The 27,986-nt window shown below is 43.8% G+C and overlaps 1 protein-coding gene across 2 annotated transcripts; it reads right to left on the reverse strand.

Moving 5' to 3' along the window:
* Nucleotides 1-1,168: 1,168 nt before the first annotated feature.
* On the reverse strand, nt 1,169-27,986 carry SEPHS1 (selenophosphate synthetase 1). 2 transcript variants are annotated; one of them, XM_061436063.1, is made up of 9 exons: nt 27,899-27,986; nt 24,901-25,170; nt 18,855-18,958; nt 16,811-16,918; nt 15,986-16,140; nt 14,069-14,159; nt 12,082-12,181; nt 5,476-5,688; nt 1,169-3,041 (listed from the first exon to the last, which is right to left on the reverse strand). In XM_061436063.1, exons 2-9 carry the CDS (start codon nt 25,091-25,093, stop codon nt 2,827-2,829), a joined length of 1,179 nt encoding a protein of 392 aa, XP_061292047.1. In that variant the 5' UTR covers nt 25,094-25,170; nt 27,899-27,986; the 3' UTR covers nt 1,169-2,826. The 2 variants fall into 2 exon arrangements, with proteins under 2 accessions (XP_061292047.1, XP_061292046.1); XM_061436062.1 differs by lacking the exon at nt 27,899-27,986 and adding an exon at nt 27,069-27,451.

Consider the following 27,986-nt stretch of genomic DNA (forward strand, 5'->3'; position numbering starts at 1 on the left):
GAGTAGTACTCCATTGTGTATATGTACCACAGCTTTCTTATCCATTCATCTGCTGATGGACACCCAGCTACAATACTTGAGAAAAATCCCCAAATCTGATTAGCTTGGGCATGGAAGAACAAAGGGTTTTCAACATTTTAAGGATTAGTGTTCCACAGAACTGAAGTGAGTGAACTGGACAATTACAAATAACTTCAATATTTCTATTTCAAAGTCCGAGTATCCTGCAGCCATACAATGAGATACAACATCAGGGTTAACGTGAATGGGGATATTTCTATTATTAAATATGACAGGAAATTAGGTCCAGGGTATATAAAGTGAGAAGAAACAAGTTGCACAATATATCTATGTCAAATTTTAAAAAGCTCCATTACCCGTTTGGTATTTCTCTTAGTTTTAAGCACAGACTCCCTCTAAAGGCAACAGGACTAGAAAGACCATCAGAACCCACTGAAAACATCAACTGCATATTCAGAATTGGACATCAAATATTTAAGGGCCACGAAACACAGGAACTCAACTCACCCAGTGTTTGCTAACCCACAGAAGGCGGCAGAATATGATTCAGTCAATTCTTGAAATGTGTCTGGAAACCTGTGAATTCCCCATCTTACCAATTATTTCACTGAAGGCCTGCAAATCCACCCACTCCCATTCTTTCCACACAAACTTAACCAGGGGAAAAATGGTATTTCCATGTTCCACCTTTAAGACCAGGGCTCTGTGGGTTTTACTGGTGGACCCTGCCATGTGTGGCCCGGCCATACAGGGTGCTCATTTAAGGATTCCCTTAGTCCCCCACCCCCAAAATTCTGTTGTCAGCCTGGGCTGGAGCCCAATAATTTGACTCTGACAAGCATCGCCAGGTGATTCTAATGCAGGTGTGACCTGGACCCACTAAGAAACACTCCTGTAAAGCCTAGTTATTCCTCCTCATTTACATGGACCTCTAAACACCCAGCATTTCCTCTTTATAAAACATGAATATTCACAATCATTTCCTCAGAGCATCATTCGATTAGCTCACTTTCTCAACAGACCTGCCACCAAGGAAACCATCAGCATTCAAGACATGATCAACTCTGAAAGTAGTTCAGATTTAGCCATCACACCAAACCTTAAAGGGAAAAAAAAAAAAAAAAGCTCAACAGTATGTTCATCTCACTCAGAGGTTTCCAACACATTTTATTTTGCTGACCACCAATTTGCAGCTTCTAAGGACCAACACGGTCATCAGTCCCTACCCAGTGTCCAGTTAACTTCAGTTCGCTGCAGCCCCTTGGTCCTACACACTGAAGTTAATGGCTTGAGTTCCAGTAACATGTGCAAAGAGGCTGCGCTTTGGCTCCTGAAGGAGGACGAGTCCAAGGTAGAGCCTCTTCCAGGGCTTTGCTCCCGCGTGGTGGTTTCCTTTGGCAAGAAGTTGAGCCATTCTCGACTTTGGTGCCTGTAGGCAGGAAGCGCTCAGAAGTGGGCGGTGGGACATGCGGGGACAGTGTGACACGTGAGGAGAGGAGCCTCTCCTACTGGGTCAGTAGGTGAAAATAAAAGGAAGCCTCTGTTTTTAAGGAACACGGATAAACACCTTTTTAGATCACCTATTTGTTCTAGAACTACAAAATTTAATTCAAGAAAATATAGGTCCCGTGAAAGACTTGAAAGTTTTATAAAACTAAAATCTAGTTTTCCCCCAATAAATTGTATTTTAGCCAAAACCCTCTTGATGCTTCTAAAATAATACTAAACGGGGCATCTGATTATACAAGAGCAATAAAAAAAATTAAATATTTATTTGAATAACAAGTTGAAGTTCGAGCTGCATGGTTGGCCAATGCAGGTTTCCACACAGATCACAGGAAGCGTGCATGGAAAAGTACTGGCGCAAGGGACAAAATAATGCTAAGACTCAGGCTAAACAGCTGGATTTTAAGGAAACAAAAGGTCTGAAATCACTATACAAAATATAAAATGTATTAAACACAACTATCCACAGAACAGTCTTTATTATTATTGATTATATTTAAAAATTATTTGTGTAGTTAATTATATGCTGACTTGTAAATGAGTATTATACATGAACCCCCTTTCAGAGGCAAATCCTTGCTGTGCTATTGAACATCTAATTACATTGCAAAAAGTGTCCTTTTTTGCTATCAATAAAGAAAACAGTTAATGATACTACTGCAAGTATTAGGAAGGCTACAAAAAAAAGAAAGAAAGAACATTTCTTTTTTGTCTTCAAAGTGCTTTCCATGCAGTTAAGCACTTGCCTGGTTTAGCTGAATGCACCCTTGGGTCAAAGAGATGCTCTTGAATTAGAAGACTAGAAGGATTCATGCAACCCTCTTGCTACTGGGACACCATTGTGTCACTCCCTCACCAATCCTGTCTTTCCAGAATACCATTCCAGACACTTCAAAAAGGATCGGGCAGATAATGATAAATATACATAAAATGAAAAGACACAAACTGCTATACACTACGACAGGTAATGTCTGTGCTACGTGAAAGCACCTTTAAAAAGAGCCTACTCGGCAAGAGATAAGTGTCTAAAGATTCAAAATGAATCAACAGTATTGGATAACAATATAATTCTCAACTCAGAAGCTGCCTCAAGATTAGGTGCATCTTCAGTTAATGTAACGGGAAAAAAAGGCAATGGATTTTATTTGATTAATTGCATCCACTCACAAATCGACCTAAGGTCACCAGATGTGTAGACACAATGAGATTTTTCGTTGTTGTTTATAGTCTTTAATTGAAATGATGATAAAGGAAATAGAGCTATTTAAAAACAAAACCACACAGCTGCCTTGGCCTAGATTACGAGGTGGCACCGGGCGTGGGGTTCACATTCTGGGTGGCCACCTGCGGTGCGACCTCAATGATCCGGGGCTTGTCTATGATCCTGGCTGTGCGGTTACCCTTCTCCACGATCCCAATAATCCATGCTTGGTGGCCTTCACCATACTTGGGGGACTTGATCTCTGCACAGAATCGAGCTGCTTGCTCACGCGGTAGACAGATCAGGAGGCCGCCTGGCGAAAGGGAAAGGGAGAAAAAAGGAGCACCATTAGCGGTGATGCTGTTGTCTCCCCAGAAGAGGTCTACACTGCCTGCGTCTATTCCACAGACCGCGCTGTGGAGTCGCTAACTGATTCCTTGCTCAACTTCTACTATATTTCAAAACACACACAACAAACTTTTAAGTCATGAAAACACCTTCCTTGTGAATCATCTGATGCTGTGTAGGAGTGAAGTGTCTGAGACACAGCAACATACGTGGTGCCAATCTTTCCCAGGCAATGCTTGAAAGGATTAACAAAAGAGAACCTTACATTTTCAATCTGATTCTCTACATGGAGTCCTCAGTTTACCAAAAAACGCTTTTCATTTTTTTTTTTTTTAATTTAAAAACTAAGGCCAAATAGGAAAAGGAGTACGTCAAGGCTGTATACTGTCACCCTGCTTATTTAACTTATATACAGAGTACATCATGAGAAACGCTGGGCTGGAAGAACCACAAGCTGGAATCAAGATTGCTGGGAGAAATATCAATAACCTCAGATATGCAGATGACACCACCCTTATGGCACAAAGTGAAGAGGAACCAAAAAGCCTCTTGATGAAAGTGTAAGTGGAGAGTGAAAAAGTTGGCTTAAAGCTCAACATTCGGAAAACTAAGATCGTGTGGCATCTGGTCCCATCACTTCATGGAAATAGATGGGGAAACAGTGGAAACAGTGTCAGACTTTATTTTTTTGGGCTCCAAAATCACTGCAGATGGTGACTGCAGCCATGAAATTAAAAGACGTTGTTTACTCCTTGGAAGGAAAGTTATGACCAACCTAGATAGCATACTCAAAAGCAGAGACATTACTTTGCCAACTAAGGTCCATCTAGTCAAGGCTACGGTTTTTCCTGTGGTCATGTATGGATGTGAGAATTGGACTGTGAAGAAGGCTGAGTGTAGAAGAATTGATGCTTTTGAACTGTGGTGTTGGAGAAGACTCTTGAGAGTCCCTTGGACTGCAAGGAGATCCAACCAGTCCATTCTGAAGGAGATCAGCCCTGGGATTTCTTTGGAAGGACTGATGCTAAAGCTGAAACTCCAGTACTTTGGCCACCTCATGCAAAGAGTTGACTCACTGAAAAGACTCTGATGCTGGGAGGGATTGGGGGCAGGAGGAGAAGGGGATGACAGAGAATGAGATGGCTGGATGGCAGCACTGACTCGATGGACTTGAGTCTGAGTGAACTCCAGGAGTTGGTGATGGACAGGAAGGCCTGGCGTGCTGCGATACATGGGGTGGCAAAGAGTCGGACACGACTGAGCGACTGAACTGAACTGAAGGCCATAAAAGTGTGTGTGCCTCAAAGTATCTAGGTTCTGTCACTGGCTCTGTCATTAACTTCAAAATAGAAAAATACAAAATATGTGAAAATAAATCTTCATTGGTACCCGAGTAGCTAGGCCAGAATAATTTAATGTATTTTTAAGTAGAAGAAACACAATGGGAAAAAAATATATATGACCTTTTACAAAAAAATGAGACACTTTTCATTTTTTAATAGAGACAAACTATATTAGTTGGTAATATTCATTAGTTCATTCACACTGATTCTACACCTGCCAGGCAGCAGGTGCTGTTCTACCAACAGTTCAGCTACCCTCTTGTAGCACACTTCGAGGAAGTGGATTTTGTGATTTTGAGGTCAGGAAGTGGCAGGGTCCTCTCTATGGCTGAGAGGCCCACCTGAGACAACCCCCACCATCCCCACCCCCAGGGCTGGTGCATGGGTGGGGCTTCGTGGTCTTAGCTTCTAGGGGTCAGAATTTCTTATGACCAGGCCAACCTCAGATTGACTACCTAGGGGTTCAGTCTAGGCATGGGTACTTTACTTCATTCCCAGATATTTCAACTCTTTTACCAGGACAGGGAAACAGTTCCTGAGTTATAGAGGAAGTATAACAGAAGTAAGAGAGACTAGGGGGAGGAAGGTGGGGCGGGTAGGGGATAGAACTGAAAGGATGAGACAGAGTCCAGATAAAGAAAAAAAAAAGGGGTGGGGGGACAAAAATAAAAATGGTAATTTGGAGATATCATATACTATTTCATTCTTAAAACACTAATTTTAGACTTTTGCAAGGAAAAAAATACAGCCTCGTCAATGTAACCTATGGATACATTAGCTATTTCTTGAGTTTCCAATGGAAACTAGGTGATGACCTATTTTCCCCATATCCTCCCTTCTTCCCATCCCATCACCAAACACTGGACTGAAAACAACGCTGCTCATCACAGGAAGGATGGCATGAAGACACCGTGGCAGACGGCAGCAGGCGGAAGATGCTCCCAGCCAAGACCTCACACCTTGGGGCCCTGCTGCTGGACCTGGCTTGCTCCTCCTCAGGGAGGTCCCACTGGCCTCACCAGCATTAACCCCTGACCCGGGCCAGGGCCCCGGTACCTGATGTCTCTGGGCAGGTCCCGTGCATGAGCCCAAACATGTTTCCGCAGGCCTTGCTCACGGCTGCCATCTTGGCCAGGACGGGAAGGTTGTGAATCACAAAGGATACCTCGTTCCTCTGCTGTTTGGCCAGGTTCTGTGCGTGGCCCAGAATCCCGAAGCCCGTGATGTCGGTAGCCGCATGGGCGTTGAATGTGTGCATGAGTCCTGCCGCTGCCGGAGGACAGAGAAGCCTTTGTCATCTGGTGTCATGAACAGAGACTCCTAGAAAACACCCCTCCTCAACTCAAAATCTTACAGATGCTTTGGTCTCAAAACTGCTATTTCATCAGGAAGACGGCATACAGGAATGATGAAAGCTGGATTCTAAAGATTAGTAAAACCTGGAGTAAAATTCTGAAAGTTGGTTTTGTAGTTCATTTTGAATCACTCGGAACAGCAGCTTCAACCAACAGTAAAGCCCTAGTAAACCAAAGTATCTGTAGAGAGGAAATGCTACCTCAACGAAAGATAAATCTGTCATACTCTCCTAAAATCAAAGAACAAGACCTTTTAAGACTGTCTGATCTAAATTCAAGGTACATTCCTGGTATCTGAAAGGTTAATCTTTTATTTTTTAATTAAAAAAAATTAGTACATTTTCTAGAATAGTCTTAGGTTTACAGAAAATTTAGCAGGAAGTTGCCATACTGTCCCTACCCCCCAGCCATCTCTCCTACAGTAATAGCCAGCATCAGTGTGCTGCCTTGACAGGTCAGGACTCATATGTTACTGTTAACTCCAGTTCACAGTTTACACTGGGGTTCACTCTTGATGTCTATGCGTGCAGCAGAAGTATGAGCTCGTGTATCCAGTCATTAGAGTATCATAGAGTATTTTCACTTCCCTGGAAATCCCAAGTTCCACCTTTTCACCCACTCCTCCAACCCTTGATCTTTCAACTTTCTCCATCATTTTGCCTTTTCCACAAGGTCAGAGTTGGAATTATACAGAATTTGATCTTTTTGGATTGATATCTTTCACTCAGTAATGTGTTCTTAAGGCTCCTCCATGTCGTGATAATTCTCTTCAGCACCGAGCAATATTCCACTGTTTAGATGGACCACAGTTTATTTATATATTTACCAACTACTGAAGGACTTTAATATTTATACTAATTTACATAAATATAAATTTATATATTTACCAACTACTTCCAAGTTTTGGCAATTTTGAATAAACCTACGACAAACATCCATGTGCAGGCTTTTGGGTGGATAGAAGCTTTCAATTCATTTGAGCAAATACCAAGGCACACAACTGCTAGATCACATTAGCAGATTTAGTTTTGCATGAAACTGCCAAACTATCTTCCAAAGCAGCTGTACCATTCTGCATTCCCATCAGCAACGGGCTGTCCACACCCTCACCAGCATTTGGTATTGACTTTAGCTATTCTAGTGGATGTGCAATTCCCTAATGACATACGATGTGGAGCATCTTTTCATATAATTATTTGCCATCAGTGTATCTTCTTTGGTGAGGTGTCTGTTCAGCTCTCTCCACCCCCGCCCCCCCCCCCACCGTTTTTTAATTGGATTTTCTTATTGTTGGGTCTCAAGAGTTCTTTGCCAATTCTGGATACCAGTCCTCTGTCACATGTGTTTTGTAAAGATTTTCTTCCAGTCTGTGGCTTGTCTTTTCATCCTCAGTCTCTTCTATAGAGAAGTTTTTTATATTAATTAAGTCCAACTTGTCCATTTTTTTTTAATGGATTTGTGCTTCTGGTGTTATCTCAGTAGCTATTATCAAACCCAAGATCACCCAAGTTTTCTCCTATGTCATCTTCTAGGAGTTTAGCATGTTTGCATTTAGGTCTACAATCCATTTTGAGTTTATTTTTATGATGGGTTTAAGACCTGTGTCCAGATTCATTTTTTTACCTATGGATGTCTAATTTTTCAAGAACCATTTCTTTAAAAGATTTATCCTTTGCTCCTTTGTCAAAAATCAGTTTAACTATACTTATGCAGGCCCATTTCTCAGCTTTCTATTCTATTCCACTGACCTCTCTTTTTTAACCAACAACATACTATCTTAATGTCTGCAGTTTTATATGAAGTCTTGAAGTCGGGAGGTGTCAGTCCTCCAACCTCAACACCGTGTTGGCTGTTCTGAGTCCACTGCTTTTCCATGTAAACTTCAGAATCAGTTTGCTGATACTCACAAAATAACTTGCTAGAACTGCAGTTGGGATTGCATTATACCTATAGTTGGGAAGAACTAACATCTTGACAATACTGAGTTCTATCCATGTGCACGGAATACCTCCATTTATTTACATCTTTAATTTGTTTCATCAGTTTTATAGTTTTCCTCATACAGAACTTGGACATGTTTTTAGAGTCGCACCTATGTATTTCACTTTGGGGATGGGGAGAGTAACTGAATTGCTAATTTTTAAAAACTAAGTGTCTTTCTCATGAAATGAAATATGCCATATGTTTACAGAAGTGCTCTGGGGTAAATGCTTTCTCTTTTTTTTGGCTATACTAGGTCTTCGTTGCTGCGCTCGGGCTTCTCACTGCAGTGGCTTCTCGTTGCAGAGCACAGACTCTAGGGCGTGTGGGCTTCAGTATTTGTGGCATGCAGGCTTACTTGCTCCATGGCATGAAGAATCTTCCAGGACTGGGGACTGAACCTGTGTCCCCTGCATTGGCAGGCAAATTCTTATCCACTATACCACTAGCAAAGACCTGCTTTTTGATATACATTTTCTCTCTTTGGGCTTCCCTGGTGGCTCAGAAAGTAAAGAATCCACCTACAATGCAAGAGACCTGGGTTCGATCCCTGGGTCAGGAAGATCCCCTGGAGAAGGGAATGGCTACCCACTCCAGTATCTTGGCTGGGACATCCCACAGACAGGAGTGTGGCAGGAGGCAGTCCACGGGGTCCCAAAGAGTTGGACATAACTTAGTGACTAAGCACAAGTTCATCAAATCTCTCATTTATCTTTCCTTAGACCAGAATCTTTTACTTAGGTATATCGTCAACAACACACGCTGAGAGGAGAATTGACCCCATTCTGGTTCATAGTGCTAGCTAAGCAACACTGAGAACAGGCCATCCTATTCACATACCTACACCTTGCACAGTGGGTCAGTCAAGGACATTTAGCAAAGCCATAACCTCCACTTCAGCTCTTCCTGACGCCGTCCTAGACAAGCTCTGAGTACCAGAGTGGACAAGAGGACACAATGAATCCTACAGTCAGTAAGTGTGTGTCAGGCGCTCAGTCGTGTCCAACTCTGTGACCCTGTGGACTGTAGCCTGCCAGGCTCCTCTATATCCACGGAATTCTCCAGCAAGAATGCTAGAGTGGATAGCCATTCCCTTCTCCCTCCTGACCCAGGGATCGAACCCAGGTCTCTTGCATTGCAGGCAGATTCTCTACCGCCTGAGCCATTAGGGAAAAGGGATTCTACTTTTAAGGTATTGGTCACCACTTCTCTTATATACGGAATGACTGTTGCTAATTTTTATTATAAAAATTTCAATGAAACACAAAAGCAGAGAGAGGAGCACACTACCATGAATTCCCACATACCTAACAATACCCAGCCTCAAGTGTTACCACCAATCTGCTGGGGTCTCATCTTTTCCTGCCTGCTTGCTGGGGGATGTGAGAGGTGATATGGAAACTTTAAAGCCAACCCCAGTCATGTCCCTTAGCTATCAGTATTTCTATGTGTGCCTCTAAAAGATAAAAAAACTTGTAACAGCCACAATATCATTATCATACCAACAAAATGAACACTACATTTGATTGCTTTCTCTGAAACATCACAACAGTTTCCTCTGTGTCATTTATTTGTGGAGACTGAGCCACTTTTTCCTACAGCATCTCCTCCATTCTGGATTTGGGGATCTTCTCCGATGCAAGCATGTTCTACCATCTTCTCTATTTCCTGTACTGGTGTTTAGGACCAAGGCTCGAAGAGACTCAGGTTCTTTTTTTCTGGCAAGAATCCTTCATGGGGAATGGGGGGTAATACCATCAACATGAACCCTTCACTAAAAGCTTCTAGCAGCCACTGATGTTTTTTTTGTCTTGAGGTTCATTTACTCATGGGACAGCAAAAATGGCAACTCTGTAATTCAACCATTCTTCCTGTATTTATATGATTTCGATAAAGAATTTTTGAGAAAATTCGGTTTCCCTGAAATTCACTCTATACAAGACAGGTAAAGTAAAAGGATGACCACTTTTATTTTAGAACAAGTTGGTGACCCAGGTGACCAAGAAGTTTTAATTATCATTTGTTTAGATACTTGATATGGTCACTCTGGTCTTTGATAGTCAAACTGTACCCTCCACCCCCATGAAGTGGGAGCCCCCTGAAGTTGTGGGGATGTGACACCACCACCACTTCCAGGCACAGGAAATCAAGCTTATCTTCTGTACTTCCTGCCCCAGAGCTGGAACCTGCCATTTCCCCAGGGAGTCCTGGTACTTTTTAGTGGAAAACAGTAACTTTCCGACCAGGGGCAATAAGACTTCACCCTTCACTGCTTCTAGGTCTTTTCAACAGGTTCAGAAATAAACATTTTCAGAGAAAAAAAATAATCCTGAGTTCACACTGATAATTCAAAATTAAAGATGATAGTTTTTAATTAATTTAAAACTGTCTTACTTCTCTTACTTAGATCGTCTTACTTCTCTCTAAAGTCTTTGTTCCTAATTACATTCACTTATTTATCTCAATATACAACATTCTCACAAACACAAACCCACTGACAACAATGAAATATTTTTGTGGATTTTTGTCTTAAGGATGTACACAGAAAATACCAGGCTCAAAGAGATTTGAAATAATTCTTCTTCGTGTCATTTTGCCACTAGCTTAGACGTACGTTGGACAACCTTAAAAAATTTGGTTTGGATTCATAAAATATGCTCTTTTCATTTAAGTATAGAAAACTACATAAAACATTTGTTTCCAAGTTGAACTTATGAAACAAAGCATGTTCAGAGGGTCTGCTTCCTCCCTGTTCTCTTGTATATGTAATAATTTTTGTTAATGACTTATTTTTCCACTGTTTCTTTTTGAAAGTATAAAATACACATTATTACTTCGTATGTATTTATGAACACACAAAACGTAGCATACTACATACATGCTCTGTCCTTCGCTTTTTTCACTGGCCATATCCTACAGATAGCTTCCTGGTAATAAAGCTCTCTCATTCCTTTTTCTAGGGAATAGTATTCCACTGTGCATGGAGACTAGACAATCCCAGTCAGTCACCCAGTGATGGACCTTCAGATTGCACCCTTCTTTTGCAATTATAAATAGTGCTTCAACGAATAGTGTTGTACACATGCTATTTCATATTCTGGCCACTGTAGCTTTGGGATAGACTCACGGAAGTGGGAATTCTGGGTCAAAATAAACGTACACTTAATTTTGCTGCATACGACCAAAGTGTTCTGCCATATCCCTATCAAGAATGTCTAAAACTTAAGGACAGAGGACTCTTAACTGCACAAATATAAGTAAACTAAAAATCTATATGAGTAAAACTAAATCCGTTACAAATCACTTTCTAACTGTTAAACTACTTAATTTGAAGGACAAAAAAAAAAAAACTTCTTAAACATGGCACAGTAAAAGAAGTAGGAATGAAAAACCTTTGTTGTAAGTGATGAGAGTATCAGAGAACAAAGAATTAAATAATTACAATTCAACTTAATTTGGAATAAAGCCAAAGACATACTCTTGGAATGCAGGGGAAAAAAAATTACAGAAAAATTTTATCTCAAAATAAATTGTTCAAAAGTAGGCAAAAGGCAAATTAGTTACAGCATATTGTTCTGATAGAACATCTAGCCATTAAAAACCATGTGTATTAGAATTATATAATATGGAAAAAAGAATTTAGTAATATTAAGAATAAAAGCAAATTCCAGGGACTTTCCTGGTGGTCCAGTGGGTAAGACTATGCAATTCCACTACAGGGGGCATGGGTTTGATCCCTCCCTGGGTGGGGAACTAAGATCTGGCATGCCGCTCCATGACCTGCCCCCGCCAAATTCCAAATACAAGTAAAATGTATGCTAACCATTAGTTTACAACATCAACAAGATAAAAGTAAACTACCAACCAACCAAACATGGATAAAAATCTTAGAAAAATACATAAAAGTATTAAAAAAAATACATAAAAGTATTAACAGAAGTTATTTTGGGGTGGTGGGACTATGAACAATGTTTTTCCTTTACTTTTTATATTTTCTAAAAACTTTCCTATAATAAGCATATGATTTTTTCTCCTCTAAAGCAAATCACATTTACCCCGTGCTTATGTCAAGAACACGCAAGGTGTCTGGATTCCCACCAGGAATCCAGGTGGGTTAGGGCTCTAGGCACTAACAGAAGGGGTTGTGCAGTCACTGGCCAAACCTGGCTGGTGGCCAGTTCCTCCAGCTAAGATTTTTTTTAAAAAAACAATGTTAAAAGAGTCATGAGGAGAAAAAAAATCAGTGCAACTGAGACCGTGGCCCACAAAGCCTGAAAGAGCTCCCTTCCTGCGTCTCAGAAAGCTTGCTGACCCGGCCCAGCCGTACCTGTCCTGTTGAGCCTAGCCATGTTCATCATCGCCTCCTGGTATGCCAGCTCCACATCCTCCTGGGTGACCACTAGCTTGATTTTATTCCACTTCTCAGGCTGATGACAGGAACACAGATGAGGGAGCAAAGAGAAAAAATGTGATCAATCTTTGTTTCTAACCACTGAAACAGCCTATTTTTTCCTTAGTCATCTTGAGGAGTTTTACTTATCTAATTCTGCACACAAAATTAAGTTTTCTAACTCCCCACTCCCCCAACCCCCGTGATTATTATTTTAGGTGTCCGCTAGACGTTACTATCACGGCATCTTCTCTGCTCTCAGCTGCACCTCTGTATTCCAACACTGCAGTTTAGTGGAAACGTGAAACCAGCAGGATAGTTGTGAATGTCCTTAGGTTCTCCTCTTCATCTCCCCTCGTAAACTGATGGCTCACAATTTTCATGTTTTCGTGTTAACTGTGTTAATATTCTTACTGACTCTCCCTGAATTCTGAGAGCAAGTCCTCTTGAGGGACAAATGAATGGGAAAGAACTTCAACCTAGCATTGGCTCCGATGACATTGAGGGTGACCACACAGCACATCCTCTGAAACGCCACTGTCTTCCCTCTTCTTCCCCAGTCTGATAGTCAAAGAGCCTAGCGTCACGATGCTGGGTTCACGACATACAGTCATGGTACATTAATGGCCAGCATTCATGAATTCACTCATTTTTAGCAACACTCAATAATCTACCGCCCAATGGAAATCTATCTGTGTACCTCCCTTATTCCCTGCCCCTCAGCTCTCCCCAAGAGGTAACAACGATTTTGAATTTTATACTTGTCATTTTCCCGCCTTTTGAAAAGCAGTATCCTCATACATACAGACGCCCAAACAATACTCTTTGGTTGCTTCTGACCTTTATGAAAGGGTATCACTCTGTTACTTAGTCTTTGAAACTTGCTTTTTTCCAGTTCTGAGCACCTTTAAGAAATTGGTAAAAAGCAAAGTCTTGTGGTCTGATTGACAAGTAATCATACTAGATGGGAAATGTCCCCATCATTGCTGAATAAGAAGGGAAAAATATCTAAAGAATACGGCCTCCTTAGAGATTCTCTCTGCTGTGTGTCAAATTAAGATCTATCTGATTGATGAGTAACATAAAATTACTCTTTTTCAATTGTTTCTCAGGACTAATGGTTTCAGATGTCAATTGCAGAAATTGAAAGCAGTGAGATATGTGAGAATATACCACAGTCATTCATTTTTGAGTTGCTACAGCAATGAAGAAAGTCTTAAAGGAAGAATGATTGATCATACTGCAGTAGAAAGTGACTCAGGATAAGTATCTTTATATTCTAGATGCTTTCTCCATAAGATGATTATTTATCAAAATGTTCTGATTCACTAATTAGCTTAAAAAGATAAAACAAGCAACCAGAAATGACCAAAACACTCATGACGAAATTGTCAATAAGCCTGGCCTTATTTATACCTCAAATATCAAACTTTGCACACATTCTCTTATGTATTAATTTTCAATGATAAGATATAGCCAGCTCATTAACTAATGAACAGATAAACTCAACTGTTTCCCAAATTCTCTTTATGGAGTACTTCTGAACTTTAAGCACTCGATACATGAAACTTGGATTTAATAAAAGAATAGGGACAACTCCCAGGATTTCTGTAAGGTCTAGATTGACACTATACTCTCTGGTACTACAACTAGAAGAGTGCATCAAAAAAAAAAATTTTTTTTTTTTTTAATATATATGTATTTACTTGCCTGGCCAGGTCTTAGTTGCAGTACATGAGATCTTTAGTTGCAGCATGCAGCACCTCTAGTTGGGGCATGTGGGATCAGGTTCCCTGACCAGGGATCGAACCCAGGGCCCCCTACACTGGGAGCATGGAGTCTTAGCAACGGGACCACCAGGGGAGTCCTCAAGAGCTCATTTGAGAAGACACACTGCTGACACCAGAAGGTGAAGGTCACTTACAATATCCAGCCACTGGTGCACAGCCACGGCCACTTGCGTCCCCAAAGGTTTTGTCAGGACAAGCACGTCACCCGGCACTGCATTATCTGGCCTGAAGAAGAGAACACTGGCAGTTTCTCATCAAATTAACCAAGGAGATAAGCTCACCATCGGTTAAACAAAAGAAAGCAAAGGCTAGTAAAACCACGTGTGTTTGCGGTCACTTACTCATATTTAAGCCAACTACTGCCATGTACTGGCAGCAGAGCTTTACCATTTACTGCTGGGGCGACGGATGAACAAAACGAAGCATTAAATGAAAAGTGGAGAGGCCACGACTTCAACACTCAGGATGATGACTTACTAGTTTCCCAAAAAGGCAAACTGCTTAGACTTCAAAGACATCAGGCCCTGATTCAGTCACGCTCTGTACTTTTCAACACAGACCCACCAGGGTTCTGAGGCAACAAGACTTCTGAAACAAACACTGTTCTTTCTTTTTTACAATCACTTATATAGCAGAGACACAGGTGGGCTTTCTCAGGCTGTTCCATTATGGGTCTGTTTTGGTAATTTTACCATCAGTGTGTCAAATTCACAGTTATGACCAGTAAGTTTCCTTGGTACCCAGGATCCCTGGTTGGGCCCTGTCTTAAAGACAGAAGGCAAATACCAAAAAAAAAAGGCACCCCTAAAAACACAAAGACTGCGCCCCCGAACAAAACTCCTGTCTCACTAAGTACCCTCATGACTAGCACTCATGTCTTTCTTGTCCTGGTTCAAGGAACTGTCCACACAGTCGTCTGGTCCCCCGACAGTAGACAACAATCATCCAGGTGGGTTAAAAACCCGCAGGCACACCCTTTCACGCTTCTGGAATTGTGAAACACGTGGACTCGGCACCCGCTCACAAAACCCACTCCACAAATGGAGCTTCTGATTCCTTCAGAGAACAGGGCAAGGTGGTTTTCTTAATAAGATTTTAATAATTTTCTTAATTTTTCTTAATAAGGTTTTCTCAAACATGAAAAGTGACAACTTGTGTTAAGAGAGAAACTTCTCCAAAGACGTGGCAATGGCCTGAAGGCACATGAAAAGGTGCTCTTAGCATTAGCCATCAGGGAGATGCAAATCAAAACCCACTGAGGTATCATCTCACACCCACTAAGACAGCTATTATCAAAAACAACAGTAAAGAAGCGGGTGATGCTGCTATAAACATTCATGTGCAAGCTTTCTGTGTGGACATACATTCCAGTTCCCAGGCGCAGATATCTAAGAATTACTGGGTCATGTGGTGACTACTGAACCCGAGGAACAAAACCAGCCGCACCATTTTACATTCCCCACAGCCATGGACACGGTCTGCGGTGTCGCCACATCCTCACCAAGACTTGTTCACTGTCTTTTTGATACCTATGTCCACACAGGAAACTTGCACACGAACGTTCACAGCAGCATCACTCGCAACAGGGGGAAATAGCCCAGAGGCCTGTGGCCTATGAATGGGTGGACACACTGCGGTCTGTCCATACCATGGAGTGTTTGTTATTCAGCCATAAACGGGAATGAAGTAACACACGTGCAACATGATGAGCCCTGCAAACATGCTAGGTGAAAGAAGCCGGACATAAAACATCACTTGTTGCACAGTTCCATCTATATGAAATGCCCAAAACACGCAAATCCATGAGACCGGAAGTAGATTTGTGGATTTTAGGGAATGGGGGAGGAGGGAGTTAGTAGTAGCTGCTATGAATACGAGGTTTCTTTTTGAGGAGATGAAAATGTTCTGGAATTGGACAGTGGTGATGGTTATATAAGTCTATGAATACTAAAAACCAATACACTGTATACTTTAAAAAACTGAATTTTATGTTATGTGAAATTGTGGGGAGCGAACCAGGCCAGGTGACATGAAACAAAAAAACGACTTACATGATAAACTCGTTGGGCTGGCAGACAGTCGTAGCCACACCTCCTAAAACAATCCAGGGGTTTAGCACTGTTTGGCCGCCCGTTACAGACGTTCCTGCCTCCTCTGCTGCATCTTTAAAACCCTGTATAATTAGGGGCATCACTTTATCCCTTTCCTAGGGTTTAAAAGGAAAATTAAAAGTCACATCATTCAGCTGAAAACCTGGAAAAGAGAGTCTATACACTTACAGCTATGGAAAGATCATAACCCAGAAAAGATCATAAAACCAGAGTTTCCAGAAGGGGAAGAGAGTAACAGAAAGAGCTCACTTTTGTTACAGAGTGAGTAACAGCTCACTCTGTAGCCCTTTTATCACAAGTTGGAAGAGGCTGCAGGTTACAATGTGAATGGAGCTTGGACAACAGAAGTGAACTCTGGAAATGGGCTGGGTGTGCAGGGCTGCCTGTATCTGAATGGGCTCTCTACACGGTCCTCAACCACCCAAGACCAGCTCACGTGCACCCCGACGTCTGCCCCAGATGGCTGTGTCCAAGCAGAGGCCCAAGAGCACCTTGTGGGGGCAGACAAGAGCCCACTGAACGCTCAATTCTTATGCGCAGGGCGAACTATGGCAGGGCGTGGGGATGAAACCAATTACCTGTCAAAAATAATCTAAACAGGAATTCACCTCTGAGTCAAAGAACAGGTCAGGCAGGGAGGCCACAGATGCTCCAGGTGAGCAGTGGGACACCCCGACCCCACCACTGTCTATGTCACCAGCCAGTGACCAAAGGGAAGGGTGACGGCCTCGGTGCCACAGCCTGGGCTGGAAGGCTCCTACTCACCCTGTCCGTCATTTTATTACTGACTCCAAGGAGCATCAGCATGTTGTCGCACTCCGTGACCCCCATGGCGTAGAGGTCACTGAGGACGTTGGCACAGGCTATCCTGCCCTGGAAGAGAAGGGAGACGTGAGCGGGGACCCCAGGGGACTTTCCAGGGCAGGCACAGAGAGCTCAGCTGCCCAGAGGCACCCGGGAGGGGACTTTCCAGGATGTGGGCCTCAGCAGCTGTGCTTCACACACTCGCTGCCTTTCCTCCACCACAGAACCAAGCTCAGACGTTCCTGCCACCACCTCTCCTCCATGCAGCACGCAGCACTTCCATGTTCTTCACCATTCTAAAACATCAGGAGAAAGCTGCCATTTATTTAGGTGCAGAACCCAGAGCAGGGAGATGGTGGAGAGAAGTGGGCATGGTGCAGATGGTTGCAGAGGAGCCAGAGTGGAAATGCTGGGGAACAAACATCTTAAAGAAAATGTGGAAACAGTCACTTATCCTGAACAGATTCTTAAAAAGGGCCAACTTTTACTGGTTACAGAGAAGATGGGTTTTATGTACTCGGAGAAATTTTTGGACTCCTTTCCAAAGTTGTATGAGATAAACAGGAAAATCATCTTGGTTAAAAAAAAAAAATAGAAGAAATGAATAACACCTAGCCCTGAAACCAGATTGTTTTCTAAGAAAAAGGGAGGCAATTCCTAGTAAACTATATAGTTTTATTGAGGAACTTTGAACTAGTACTCAATAGAAAGGTGGAAAATAAAATAGAAAATAATTTCTAGTTATTTTAATAATTACTAATATTAATAATTATTTATAAAAAATAAAAGATTTTCTACTGCCGACGGAGATTGAAAAAAATTTTTAAAGTTGCCTTTCTCTAAACAGCAAAGGAGAAAATGACAAACTTTTCTTTTGACATAAGAGTAATCAAACTGCAAGTTACTATATCACTTCCAGTGGCCATTTCACTGCTGGTTTATCGTTATGTTGTCTTACAACTTCTGGGCAGGTTGGCAGGGAGCTGGATCACCTCCTGTGACTCACTCACAAGGCAACAGGGGCAGTGTGGTTGGCATGCTGGGAGGTGCCAACCACAGGCCAGGCTGCAGAGGTGTGCTGCTCCCTCTGTGCTAGGCTCTCAGGTCCTTCCGCGAGATGCTGGGAGAGGATGCATTCTGGTTCCAGCCACCTGGGCCCCCAGTCAGATAGGACACCAGAGGCATGGCATGCATGGGAGCACTGCTTTAGAGGAGAGACAGCTGGCTGTGTGGGCAGGAGACAGGTTTCTGGGAGCCCGTGTGCTTGTCTTGGGACCTGAGTGGTGAACACTCCCTCCTCGCCTCGTTTCCAGTGCCCTTGGCACCAGGAGGGGCCTTTGGCACTTTCTACGGATAAGATGTTCCCAATCTCTTCATTGGCTCCTCCCAGCTGCCAGGGTGCAAGGAAGGGTCCAGCTGTGTAGATGGAGGGGCTGCTGGCAGCAACCCCACAATGAGCAGGTGGGGGTATCTGAGTGGAGTGTGATCAGCAGGGAGACCCACGGGTTACCCTATGGAATACAGACATGGCGAGAGGCGTGACCAGAATCAGGATCAATGGTTAAGTTCATTGTGATGAGATGCTAAGCTCTCTATTTCTGGACAGAGACATGCAGGATCTGTCCTATTACAGAGGATAGTGAAACACAGGAAAGTGGAGTTTACAAATGTCAAAGAAAAACATGGACAAGGAAACAAAAGGAGAAAACTAGAAACACATCATTCCATAGACACACTGAACAGGTGCTTTGGCAGAAAGACGTGCGCAGGTACGAGAGCAGCAGGGGACACCCCACATCCGCCCTGCCTGCCTCACGCACGGTACCAAGTGTGAGCAAGGGAGCAATCAAGTCAGACCCTCAATGGCAGTCATGGTGGGAGGAATAACAACAGTCTGTACAGAACAAAAACAAAAACCCACACACACACGTACAAAACCCAGCCACGACTCCAAACCCAATGAGTAAGCAATTCCAGACGTAAAAGTACGTAGGGTCAAACTCACCATCATGTAAGGGTCATCGACGATGGGATAAATGTAATCTGTGGTTTGAACCAAGGAAAGGCCGCCGTGCCTCAGAGGAATGACACAGGTGTCCATCCCGATGCCTGCAAAGACGGGAGTCACCATCATCCAGAAGTCAACAGGAGAGTGGGGTCATTTTGTACCTTCAGTGTCTGACAGGAGGGGTTTTGCACAGGACTCTTATGGAACACTGCTCACTGCCAACAAAGCAATGTGCTTCCTATCAAGAAGTATAACCGAAATAAATGCAAAACAAAACCAGCTCAAGATAGCAAACGAGAAGACAATTTGTTAGCTGTGAAGACTCAACTTCAACATGGTACAATTTTGAGACTCTAATGATGCCTTGAAGAGAAATTTTCCTTTCTTTTACTGTTATCATGTGACTGGCACCACAGAGAATTTCCGTAAAGATGAGAACAGCACAGAAGGAACTTGGGTTGTCTTCTCCATCGTTAGCCAAGAGTACATCTTTGGGTATCATTCTGTTTTTCCAACAGAAAATCTGTAAAATATTTTACACATATAAAATGCTATTCCACATTTTAGTAAAAAATGACCCAAAAAGGACAAAGCTAGAACAAGTATTCATCGACTCTAATCAAGCACTCACGTAAGCACTGTGGTGCTCACAGGGTCTTACACTTGATGGGCTATTTAGAGATTATTCCCTTTCCTGAAATTGGTTTAGAAACAGTCAAGACTAGTTACTGTAGGTCATATTTCTTAAAAAAAAAAAAAAAAAAAAATCACTTGTAATGCAAACACTACGTGCTTTCCCAACACATCTCTCACGGGGACACCCCCGGCCCTCAGGAAGCATTTCGACTTTGCAACACAATGGGCAAAGGACAAATCAGGAGGAAGTACAAAAGGAGGCAGGTAGATTCACCCAGAATCCCAAATGAAACAAGAATAAATCACACCCAAATCCCACAGAGAGGACTACCTGTGAGCTTTCACAATTGCCCCTGCAAACACGCTGAGTCCCAGGGGCAGTCTGTCAAGGTCTGACCCATTATTACTAATACAGAAATAAAATCAAGTTTAGTAAAACATCACTCTGTGATGGCAGGCTGATTTATTACCACCCTAGATGGCAAAGCAGAAACTCTTGGTGGAAGATCCAGTTAGGGAATAGAAGGTTTTCTTTCAGAATGGCAAGCCTCACAAATTTGTGACCATGGAACACTCATTACCAGCGATCAGGAAGTGTGCAACAGTTCATCTCATTCGATGCATGTGCACAAAAATGCCCACTAATGATACTCTGCAGCACTCAAGTGGAAACAAGGCAAGAACCACAATTAAACTCACATGATTCTCCTGAAACTGATCATTCCAACAACTGGGTATTCCAAATACATTACTATTCACTTTGGAAAAGAGGGAAGGTTCCCTTTTAGGTTTCCATATAAACTACAGGTCTATAGAAAGAGACACTAAAAAAGAGTTGCTGAAAGTTAGCTTTAAGTATTTCCCAACATGGGAATCTTCAACTTGAATTCAATCTTGATTTGTAGAGCAGTTAATTTCTCTCTCTCTCTATCCAGCATCAGAGAGTGGGACCGTGACTCCTGAGCACACTCCTGGGGCTGACAAGAAGCTCCCATCACCCACATATCCTCTCTCCACGAGGACACCACTGCATGCTTAGGAGGGTCTAGCGCTGTCCACATGGGAACTGCCAGCCACACATGGTAAGATATGGCAATTTCAGAGTGACACGCGCTGCCAAGTGTAAAACACACACTCAGTTTTAAACACTTGGACCTGAGAAAAATCTCAGCTAGCATCTCGTTAGCAGTGTTTTACATTAATTATGCATCCAAATGACATTTTTACATATAAAGTTAAAACATAGTAGAATTAAATTCACCTGAACTGGACATGGAACAACAGACTGGTTCCAAATAGGAAAAGGAGTTCGTCAAGGCTGTACATTGTCACCCTTCTTATTTAACTTATGTGCAGAGTAGCTCATGAGAAACACTGGGCTGGAAGAAGCACAAGCTGGAATCAAGATTGCCAGGAGAAATATCAATAACCTCAGATATGCAGATGACACCACCCTTATGGCAGAAAGTGAAGAGGAACTCAAAAGCCTCTTGATGAAAGCGAAAGTGGAGAGTGAAAAAGTTGGCTTAAAGCTCAACATTCAGAAAACTGAGATCACGGCATCTGGTTCCATCACTTCATGGGAAATAGATGGGGAAACAGTGGAAATAGTGTCAGACTTTATTTTGGGGGGTTCCAAAATCACTGCAGATGGTGACTGCAGCCATGAAATTAAAAGACGCTTACTGCTCGGAAGGAGTTATGACCAACCTAGATAGTATATTGAAAAGCAGAGATATTACTTTACCAACAAAGGTCCATCTAGTCAAGGCTATAGTTTTTCCAGTGGTCATGTATGGATGTGAGAGTTGGACTATGAAGAAAGCTGAGCGTCGAAGAACTGATGCTTTTGAACTGTGGTGTTGGAGAAGACTCTTGAAAGTCCCTTGGACTGCAAGGAGATCCAACCAGTCCATCCTGAAGGAGATCAGTCCTAGGTATTCATTGGAGGGACTGATGCTGAAGCTGAAACTCCAATACTTTGGCCACCTGATTCAAAGAGCTGACTCAATGGAGAAGACCCTGATGCTGGGAGGGATTGGGGGTAGGAGGAGAAGGGGACGACAGAGGATGAGATGGCTGAATGGCATCACCAACTCGATGGATATGAGCTTGAGTGAACTCCGGGAGTTGGTGATGGACAGGGAGGCCTGGAGTGCTGTGATTCATGGGGTCGCAAAGAATCGGACATGCCTGAGCGACTGAACTGAACTATTTTTTAAAACTATTTATTTACTTATATGACTGTGCTGGGTGGTCTTAACTTTAGCATCAGGATCTTCTGTTGCAGAATGTGAATGCTTAGTTGTGGCATGTGGGATCTAATTCCTCAATCAGGGATCAAACCCAGGCCACCTGCATTAGGATCAAGAAGTTTTAGCTACTGGACCACCAGGGAAGTCCCTGATTCTTTTTTTGTTTTTTTAATGGAACTACCTGTAGTAGAAAAATCTAAATGACACAGCGGGCTCATCTCATTTTTCTTTGGGACAGCACTAGTCTGTAGTGAGTGGTTTACAAATCCTCTATCAAATTTCAAGAATAGAAGACAGAGAGGGTGAGCCTAGGTTAGGCCATGGGATTTGAAAACGAGTGTATCAAGTATGAGAGAGGACAGAGGCACAGCGTAGGTGGAAATAAAGGAAGATGCCAGAGTGGAGGAAGCCTCAAATACAGAGCAGGGTGTGCTTAATCAGTGGCTGAAGGGGAATTCTAGAAGGTTTCAGCAAGACTGAAGCCATCCAGCAAAAAATTAAAAATAAATTAAAAAAAAAAAAACTAAATCATCAAACTCCCTCCTTAGCCAGCAGCTGTCAACATGTGACAAAGCTTATGCATCAGCAACAGATGTACCAAGTGGTTTTTTTTTTTTTTTAAGAATTTTGAAAAAATTATTTATTTGGCTGAGCTGGGTCTTAGTTGCCATACATGGGATCTAGTTCCCTGCTGCTGCTGCTAAGTCGCTTCAGTCGTGTCCGACTCTGTGCGACCCCACAGACGGCAGCCCACCAGGCTCCCCCATCCCCGAGATTCTCCAGGCAAGAACACTGGAGTGGGTTGCCATTTCCTTCTCCAATGCATGAAAGTGAAAAGTGAAAGTGAAGTCGCTCAGTCGTGTCCGACTCTTAGCGACCCCATGGACTGCAGCCTGCCAGGCTCCTCTGTCCGTGGGATTTTCCAGGCAAGAGTACTGGAGTGGGGTGCCATTGCCTTCTCCCGGAGCAGGGATCAAACCTGGGCAGAGTCTTAGCCATTGGACCACCATGGAAGTGCCACATGTACCAACTTCCAAGACATACTTATCATAACAGTTCGTCAGATACAATAAACACGTATCTTTAACAACTGTTATGGCTTATCCTTAGAATGCCGAAAATACGACACTTTTAGAAAAAATTTAAAAACACATCAACAGACTTATGTGTATACATACATACCTTATACATAAAATCATGTATGTATTATGTATGTGGGTGCAGATATGGTACACATACATACACAGATAATTTCTGGTACTCAGAACAGTTGCAAACTACAGGTATTATTAGCCCATATTACAGATGGGGAAACTGAGGCTCAGGAGGGTTAACAAGAGTGTACAGAGTAACACTTATTATCTCTTTCTCCTGGCCGGTTCCCTTGCTGTCATTGCTGAGTTACAGCTGATGCAGCTTCTTTCCCCACAAACATGTCTGGACTGAAAAATCAGATGACAAGCAGTATGGTGAGCAGAGGAATGGAAAAATGTGGATTTCAAGTTCTGACCCCCACCAAATGACAGGAAACAGGCTACCCAGCTTTCCTGAGCACCACAGGGCTGCTGGAAGGACCAACTGCCTGAGTGCTCAATAAGTCAACGAGGGCAGTTACAGAAGGGAATTACTGCTTTATCCATAAAGTTGCTGCTGTTGTTTTTAATTTAATTATTTATTTGGTTGTGTTGGGTCTTAACTGCGGCACTCAGAATCTTCACTGCATCACGCAGGATCTTTTGCTGCGGTACACAGACTCTCTAGCTGCGGTGCATGGACTCCAGAGCTCATGGGCTTCAGTACCTGCGGCACACGGGCTCGAGAGTGCACCAGCTCAGTAACTGTAGGCTGCAGGCTTAGTTGATCCGAGGCATGTGGAATCTTAGTTCACCCACCAGGGACCGAACCTTTGTCTCCTGCATTGCAAGGGGGATTCTTAACCACTGGACCATCAGAGAAGTCCCATCCATGAGGTTTGTACTGCATTTGTTGGTGCCCAAAGTTATCTAACGATTTTCTCAGTATATTCTCATTCCTTGACAAGTAAGCTGACCTCCACTCCACCTCATTCACATGTTATTTTTCCACACTGAGACTTTAGATAGATGAAGACGGTTTTCTTTTTCTATAATTTATTTGGCTACACCGGGTCTTAGTTGTGGCATATGGGATCTAGTTCCCTGACCAGGGACTGAACACGGACTCCTTGCATTGGAAGCTCAAAGTCTTAGCCAAGGATCCCCAGGGAATTCCCAAGAGAAGTTTTCTAATTGAGCTCCTAGGAGCCCTTACAGGCCCTGAGAGTGCAGGAAGTGAGTTTTCCTCTCTCCCACCCAAAGCAACTCTGCTTTATACAATCAGGAAAGAAAGGAGTACCCTGGGTTCAAAACCAATGTTATGAGATAGAGTGTGATCATATATAGGCAAAAAGAAAGGCAATTAAAACCTTATGCAGGAAATCTAACCAAGTCACACACTGTAATTACAAAACATCCACAAGCTCCTAAAATATACAACTAACACTCAAAAGGCAAAGTGATCACAAGTCTTGCATCACATACTGAACAAAGCACACACAGAAGCTAACAGACATCCCTGCAGCTGAGACTTTCTTTCTGAGCTCAATGTTTGGGGAAGGGTAAATCACTAAGTACATCCGGAACTGGATCAAGGAAACACAGCTCTCAAGTCCAGATGTCAAGCTGGGGTCAAGTACAGACCCAGTCCAGTGCTCCCGCCTTCTATGTCTGGAGCACTTTTCTTCTCCTTCCTCCCATGGGAACTTTTCTAGTGATGCCTATTGCAGAGGAGCCCTGAGTTCCTCCCAACCCAGTCACTGTTCTCCCAGTCCTGTACAAGGATGCAGAACCACTATCTTTTCTAATCTGATTGAATAAAAAATACCTTTACTGTTAACAGTTGTCTCATATAAAGTTTAAAAATGGTTAGAGCACATTTCTTGATGCTTTTCACGTAGTTCCTCCAAATAAGTTATAAGGTAAGTTACCACTGCTTTGCTCTGAATCCTTCTTGCAGAAGTGTTTTTTTTTTTTTTAAGGCAACATGGGAAAAGAGAACTCCGGTTTTTGACTCACTAATAATGCATCCAAGATGCTCTACTCGGGAAATATGAAAGAAAACAGTGGTTCACATACCAAGTCTTGGCATAACTGCTCCAAGAAACTGCTCATCTTCTTGGAAGTGGTTCTCCTGTAAGGACTCCAGCAATTTCTGCAGGACATCTTGGGGCACTTTGCAGCCAGTGCCCTTCAGTTCAGTGAATCTGGTTAACCGGAAACTCTTGTCCAATTCATAACTTTCCGGGTTAAAGGACTCCCGTGCAGACATGGTTCTTGGGCCCACACACCTCACGGCTGGGCTCCTCCCCTCCTTCTCCTACGCAGCTGGTTTCTTTATAGATCCACCTGGGTAGCACCAAAACACAAAGACACCATTGAGTTCTCACCAGTACTTGGCAAGAATCAAGTGAATATATGACAGTGAAAAGTAAACATGAAATGGGCTGAAATCACCAAGACGATAGGAAAACAGCCATCTGGGACCAGAATGGTTTGACACAGTGATGTACAAGCCAGGTAAGTCTTAAAAAGTGACTGTACCATTAGAGACATGTTCTGCATCTGTGTTGTTATAATTGTGGCTGCGAGGGGCACCAAGAAGACAGAACTATGGGCCAGCTGGCTTACAGGACACAGTGCCATCTTGAGCAAAAAGTCCCAAACGTTCTTCTAGCTGATGGCATTACAGGAAAACGAGTCACTTCACCTATCAACCAGGAAGTACTATGGTTTAGAAATGAGATGCCCTGGCTAACGTGACTTTTCAGGAAGACCTTTTGCTATCTAAAAGAAAAATAAAATACCTAACAGGCATTTTTGGTGAAATGGAAGTTGATGGATATGGATTTGATGAAATTCTCTATGATGCTAAATTCGATTTTAGAAAAATAGATTTTGATTCCAAGTCAGAAGTACACAAAATGATCCAAAACTATAGGAAGCCTGTCTAAAGAACACAATTTGAAACCTGGAATGGCTGTTTTAACACAGCAAGGTTCATTTTCTACAACAGAGCAGTGGAAAGTTAGTTCTCTGATGTTTTAATTCAGTGCTATTTCCTAGAAAGCAAATGCTGCCCAACTAACTAGTAAACACACATCATTGACAAAGTATACTACTACTCCTTACTGTTTCATTGCAGATCTATAGTGATAAACTGTACTAAATCACTAGCATTTATAGTTTGGGTTACCACTGGAAGTTTCTGGAACAAATCTTTCTAAGTTTGAAGCCTTGGGGCTAAATGAAAACCTTTCCTGCGCTCCCAGGGTTTATAAACTTCCAGACTGATGCTTTATTGGGCACAGAATAACAGACACCCCAAGTTTTAAGGTCAGTTTCCCCTATAAAATTCATGTTTAAGAACATAATTCCCATTTATAGAGTTTTCGATCCCTTGGGAAGCACATCACTCATTTAAAATAAATCTCACAAAGCCTGAGTTCAGGCAGTCATCCAAACTGTCTTTACAAAACCATGTTTGGGGTGAGCAATGATTTTGGTTTGAAACCTATAACTGTAAAGCAGTGAACCTTCCGACAGTCAAAGAAAACACCTGTGCAAAAGGAGGGCGCGAGGCTAATCAAGTTACAGACATGGGAATTCTGAAGCCATTTTACAGCTGGGAAAGTCCAACAGCACTTTGACTTGGAAGGGTTTGCAACAAAAACAACAGTCCTTTCCTCACCAAATGCCTCGCACTTAACACCGCCTCACTCCTACCAGGGTCAGAAAAAAATCCAACTCACGAGGCATCCAGTTATTTTCCTACCTCCAATCCCTATCCAAAAATAAAGGCGGGGAGGGGAATCTGGAACTCAGGAGACTAGCTTCCTTTTAAATCTTCCAAGATTTTTAACGGCAAAAAGTTTAAAACACCTTAAGCCCAGAAGGCACTCAGGAGTTTCAAATTTCCAAATAGAATGAGGGACGTAGATCACACAAATCTCAATCCAAAAAAAAAAAAATCTTGCTTTTTTTGGAGATGGGGGGGGGGGGCCCTGAAGAAAGGTGAAATTAATGGCGGGGCGGGGGGTGGGTTGCATAATATGCAGTCCACTAGAACCCCAAAGCCGCCTGTTTACACCTTTAAAACAATGACATGAATATTTAAAGCAACGGTTAACCCTTTCTTTCCCAGCCACGTTTTAATTTTTTCAAACGAGGGCGCCAAGCGGGCCGCAGAGCCGGGGGAGCGCGGTGAGTGGGGGCAGGAAAGAGGGCAGCCCCGGCCCGGTACCTACCTCCCCCAAGGTTCCCAAGCCCAGGAAACAAACAACGGGGAGGACGCGGCGACTTGGGCGCAAGGGGCGCGTGCCCAGCGGGAAGCACACGTCGGGGCGGCGGAGGGCAGCGCTCGGGGACACCTTAAATCCCTGGCTGCCGCCTTTAAAGGCCACCCGGGCCCGGATTCTTTGTGCGGCGCGGCCAGGAGGAGGCGGAGCGGGGCAGCCGACGGGGCCATGCCCGCCCGCCCGCTCTCTGTCCCGGCGGCAGCGGGAACCGCGCGGCCCAGGCCGCGGGGAGGGCGCGAGGCCCGCACGGCCCCACTAGCCGCGACGGGTCTTCGGGTTCGCGGGCCGGCCAGGCCGGGGCGCCAGGCGTCAGGAGGCGCCCGCGGGGCCGAAGAGAGGGCGCGCGCGGGCGGGGGGGAGGCGGGGAGGGCCTGAAGGCGCCGCGCCCCGGGGACCGGGCTGGGCTCTCTCGCCGCGCGCGCGGGCCGCCGCCGCACAAAAAATGTCGGCGGGCGAAAAAATTAACCCCTGCGTCGCCGCCACCGCCCTCCCCCTCCACTCCTCCCCCGCCCTCTCCTCCCTCCCTCCTTCCCCGGCCCCGCGCGGCGGCCGCGGCGGCGGCGGCGGCGGCGGCGCGGGCGGTGCTTCTTTTTTAAAGCGGCCCCACCAAGCCCTGGCTCGGCCCCTCTCCAGGCAGCGCTGCAGAGCGCCGGTCGTGCACGGCTCCCGGCGCGCCCGGGCGGCCCGCGGGGGGATCCGCACGGCCGCCCTGGGCCTGCGGACGAATATTCCCCTTTAAGCCTGGTGTCTCGCCCCCCCTCCCCGAGCCAGGCGCTTACCGGTTCGCTTTGCGCCCTCCGCCTCCTCCCGCGAACGGGACTCCGCCGCTCCCACAATGCACCGGGCGCGGCCGGGCTCCCTTAAGCG

This window comes from Bos javanicus, chromosome 13, assembly GCF_032452875.1.
Source record: "Bos javanicus breed banteng chromosome 13, ARS-OSU_banteng_1.0, whole genome shotgun sequence".
Classification (NCBI taxonomy): domain Eukaryota; kingdom Metazoa; phylum Chordata; class Mammalia; order Artiodactyla; family Bovidae; genus Bos; species Bos javanicus.